Source organism: Bidens hawaiensis, unplaced genomic scaffold, assembly GCF_021521415.1.
Source record: "Bidens hawaiensis isolate Kalapana, Puna unplaced genomic scaffold, B.hawaiensis_p1.1 tig00031197_1, whole genome shotgun sequence".
Taxonomy (NCBI): Eukaryota; Viridiplantae; Streptophyta; class Magnoliopsida; order Asterales; family Asteraceae; genus Bidens; species Bidens hawaiensis.
Genome location: NW_027495255.1, coordinates 36,406 through 39,767, shown reverse-complemented (window position 1 = coordinate 39,767; position 3,362 = coordinate 36,406). Strand labels below are relative to the sequence as shown.

Genomic DNA, 3,362 nt, shown 5'->3' with positions numbered 1-3,362 from the left:
GAGAACAAAATCAGTCTTTGTGTGGATGGTTCCTAAAAGAAATTATTTCTTTGTGAAAAATAAATAGAATAAAAGAATAAAACAAAGGTTGGAATTGGATATTGATGTTTCTAAATTTAGGAATATGGAATCATGGACCATGTTCATCTAAAAGAAATAAAAATCCATTGAAGCATAAAATCTCACCTTTGAATCAAATATTTCAAAAATATGTCACTTAATTTTTTTATTTTTTATTCTATTTATTTTACAATTGTTTAAAATGTAAAAATGGGAACTTGAAACTACTTAATGTAAAAGTATTATATGGAAATAAAATAAAATAAAACAAAACAAAATCCCATAAATTATAAGGGAAAATGATATTAAAACACACCAACAATATTATTATTATTATTATTATTATTATTATTATTATTATTATTATTAATGTTGCCATAACAAGGTATCAAATAAAAACCCGCCGGAAGTACACGGTGGCTCGTCGCCGAAATACTCCGGCCACGGCGGAGATGAGTAGCAGTCCCAAACTGAGTCAACAAACACAAAAGCCTCACTTGACTCGGCCGAGTCATAACTCGGACCCAAACTAGGCAATTTTAATATTTCGTGACATTTTTCAAATGATGACGTGGATGTCAACGTGGACACTGCGGAGTACGAGGAACATGATGACGTGGAGGGTGTTGATGGTGGTGTTGTTAATGTTGTGGTGGTGATGGTGGTGTTCAGGCTGAGGTGGTCCATTGCGGCTGCTTTAGTGGCGGCGGCTTGAATGTGACGTGGCGTGCATGTTTCGGGTTGGGGTAAAACATCGGCGAGCTCGGGGAAATTAAGGATCGCGGACTTTCCTTTAATGGCAAGTGCCGCGATGTCGTGTGCACGTGCGGCCATTTCCGGGTTGGAAAATGTGCCGAGCCAGATCCGAGACTTTTTTTTGGGTTCTCGGATCTCGGATACCCATTTGCCCCATGCCCGCATTCGAACCCCTCTATAAACCGGGTGCTTAGAGTTGTTTGCTTTGTTACATTCCTCGTTATCCGTGTCCTCTCTGACCCTCTTTTCACCTTTTCAGAATTCACTGGGTACGGTTGTTGTTGTTCAGTAAACTCTGGCTTTTTGACCAATGAGTTAGATAATGCAGTGGTGGTTGACTCCGCCATTGCGTGGCTACTAACTTCAAACCGATAAATCTTGAAGCGTGTGATCCGACCTGACCCGAACCGAAGTGTAAACAACCTTGAGAAAGGGTAAACCAGTAACTCTATCTATCTTTGGTAATTCTATCTATGGTTAGTTAACGGGGGAGACTCAAATGGTTTAATTTTGAAATCATAAAGATTCAACCAGTTTATTTTTTTTTCGGGTAGTTGTTAGAGGGGAACGGGCACTAGCGTGGGTAAGATTTATGGGTAGTTTACCACATGGCAAACCCACCCCTAACTATGTGGGTAGTTTGCCATATTACAATTTGTGGCAAAGGTTTGCCGTGTGTTTATATGACCGTTGAAGATTTTTGAAGAAATTAAATACCTATTAATAATCAATTTATTACATATAAATATCACTAACTCTTCATCATTTTTATTCACTCAAACATTTCATCATTTTTATTCACTCAACCTTCACCATTTCTATTGCATATACCACTAACTCTTCACCATTAGGTGACAAACTAGATGCATACATGTTAATAAAGGAAGCAACGCTTCAAGATTTGGTGGATGCTAAAAAACAGCAAGTGGGGGATTCTAGAGCGTTGATTGCGGAACAATGCGAGAGTTTAGCCAAATGGATGTATGACAAAGACTTTAAGACATATATACTCGGCCACACGGTCATCTAGAGGACGGGGTGAAGAAAATCGATATAACCCGCAAACGAGAAATTGCAGAAAAATATAATTGGCTGAAGGATCATCTAGTTTAGATGTTCGTGTTTTAATTTTTCTTTTTTGGTTTTGATCGTCATATTTTATTTTACCGGTTTTCAAGTATGTAATATTTTAAATTTTAATTTTAATTACATTTAATTGATTTATTTATTTTTAAATTTTAACAAAAAAACAAAAAAAAAAAGTTTAGGGTACTTTATGGGTAGTGTTTCCAGGTTTGTGGGTACTTAAGGCCGAGCATCCACATTCATAAACCACTTCAAACCAATTTAAACTTCCACCTCATCGCCACATCATACTCTAATCATTTCTTTAAAAAACCCTCACTTTTTACTCCACCCATAAACCAATAAAAACCTCCACCTCATTACCTACTTTTACTATTATTTAATATTTAATAAATTACTTTTACAATACATTAATTTTATAATATTATTATTTAAAATTACTTTAAAAATATTTAATATTACCAGAAAAAAAATAACAAAATTAATGTTTAAAAAATTTATATATTTTTCGTGCATTAATTTTTTTTTGAAAAGAAAAGACTAAAATATTACAAAAAAACCAAAATATTTAAAGAAAATCATACATTAACTGAAATCGACAAGTTACATGAAACATAAATTAAACATACATCACATTAAAATAAACATAACATAAGAAATACGCACTCATATATTAGACATACATAAATTAAAAACCTACTCATCATCATCATCATCTGGCATATCCCACTTTTTCCTGATCGTTTCACACTGACGAAGGTGCACCTTAAGTGCCTTCTTATTCATACCTGCAGTAGGCATCTTTAGCACGTTCATGTCGTTAGTGTATATTATATAGTCAAGTTTTTCATTGAAGGAGTTCATTGCTTCAATTTTCCCACCCACCAAAGTTTGCATTAGTTTAATCTCTTGTTCTTCGGGTTTCTCCTTCACCTCTTTCGCCTTCGCTTTCATCCTTGCCTTAGCTTTCTTATGGTTGGTTGGACGAGGCAACTCTTCATACTCTGGAAATGAATTAGGACTTTCCATGTTCAGTGTAAAATCATCAAGGGAAATAGGAGTGTCATCAGTGTTGGAAGCCGATGTTGTATAATCCCCAGAAGCTGATGTTTTTGTTCTTTTTGTTATCACTTGTACCCCATGATACCATTTTGGGTTGTCCTTAGCGATTGGAAACAAATGCTCGTACTTAAACGAGCTCTTCATTTCTTGGTGGTAATCTTCTTTTGCAAGATTCATGATCTGCTCATCTGACATACCGCTCCCCCACTATTCATACTCACGGTTGTAAATTTCACAAAACCTTGTCAGCCCATGAGCAAACTGGTGATAGTGTGATTTTACTTGTTGCGCTGTACGGCTTGACTTACCAGTTTCATAACAGAAATAATCGTGAACGCGAGCCCAAAAATCACGTCCCTTTTGGTTTTCCCCTACAATTGCGTCATCAGAAATGTGAA

General features: G+C 35.7%; 1 protein-coding gene and 1 pseudogene across 1 annotated transcript; both read right to left on the bottom strand.

Moving 5' to 3' along the window:
- Positions 1 to 426: 426 nt before the first annotated feature.
- LOC143581818 (ethylene-responsive transcription factor ERF043 pseudogene) lies at positions 427 to 1,163 on the bottom strand (annotated as a pseudogene).
- A 1,435-nt stretch (positions 1,164 to 2,598) lies between these two features.
- On the bottom strand, positions 2,599 to 3,159 carry LOC143581815 (uncharacterized). The gene has a single exon (XM_077064506.1). The coding sequence runs from the start codon at positions 3,157 to 3,159 to the stop codon at positions 2,599 to 2,601; it is 561 nt and encodes a 186-aa protein (XP_076920621.1).
- Between the last annotated feature and the right edge of the window lie 203 nt (positions 3,160 to 3,362).

Bases quoted from the DNA above. Each gene is read 5' to 3' on its own strand.
- LOC143581815 (XM_077064506.1), bottom strand. From the start codon at position 3,159: ATGTCAGATGAGCAGATCATGAATCTTGCAAAAGAAGATTACCACCAA.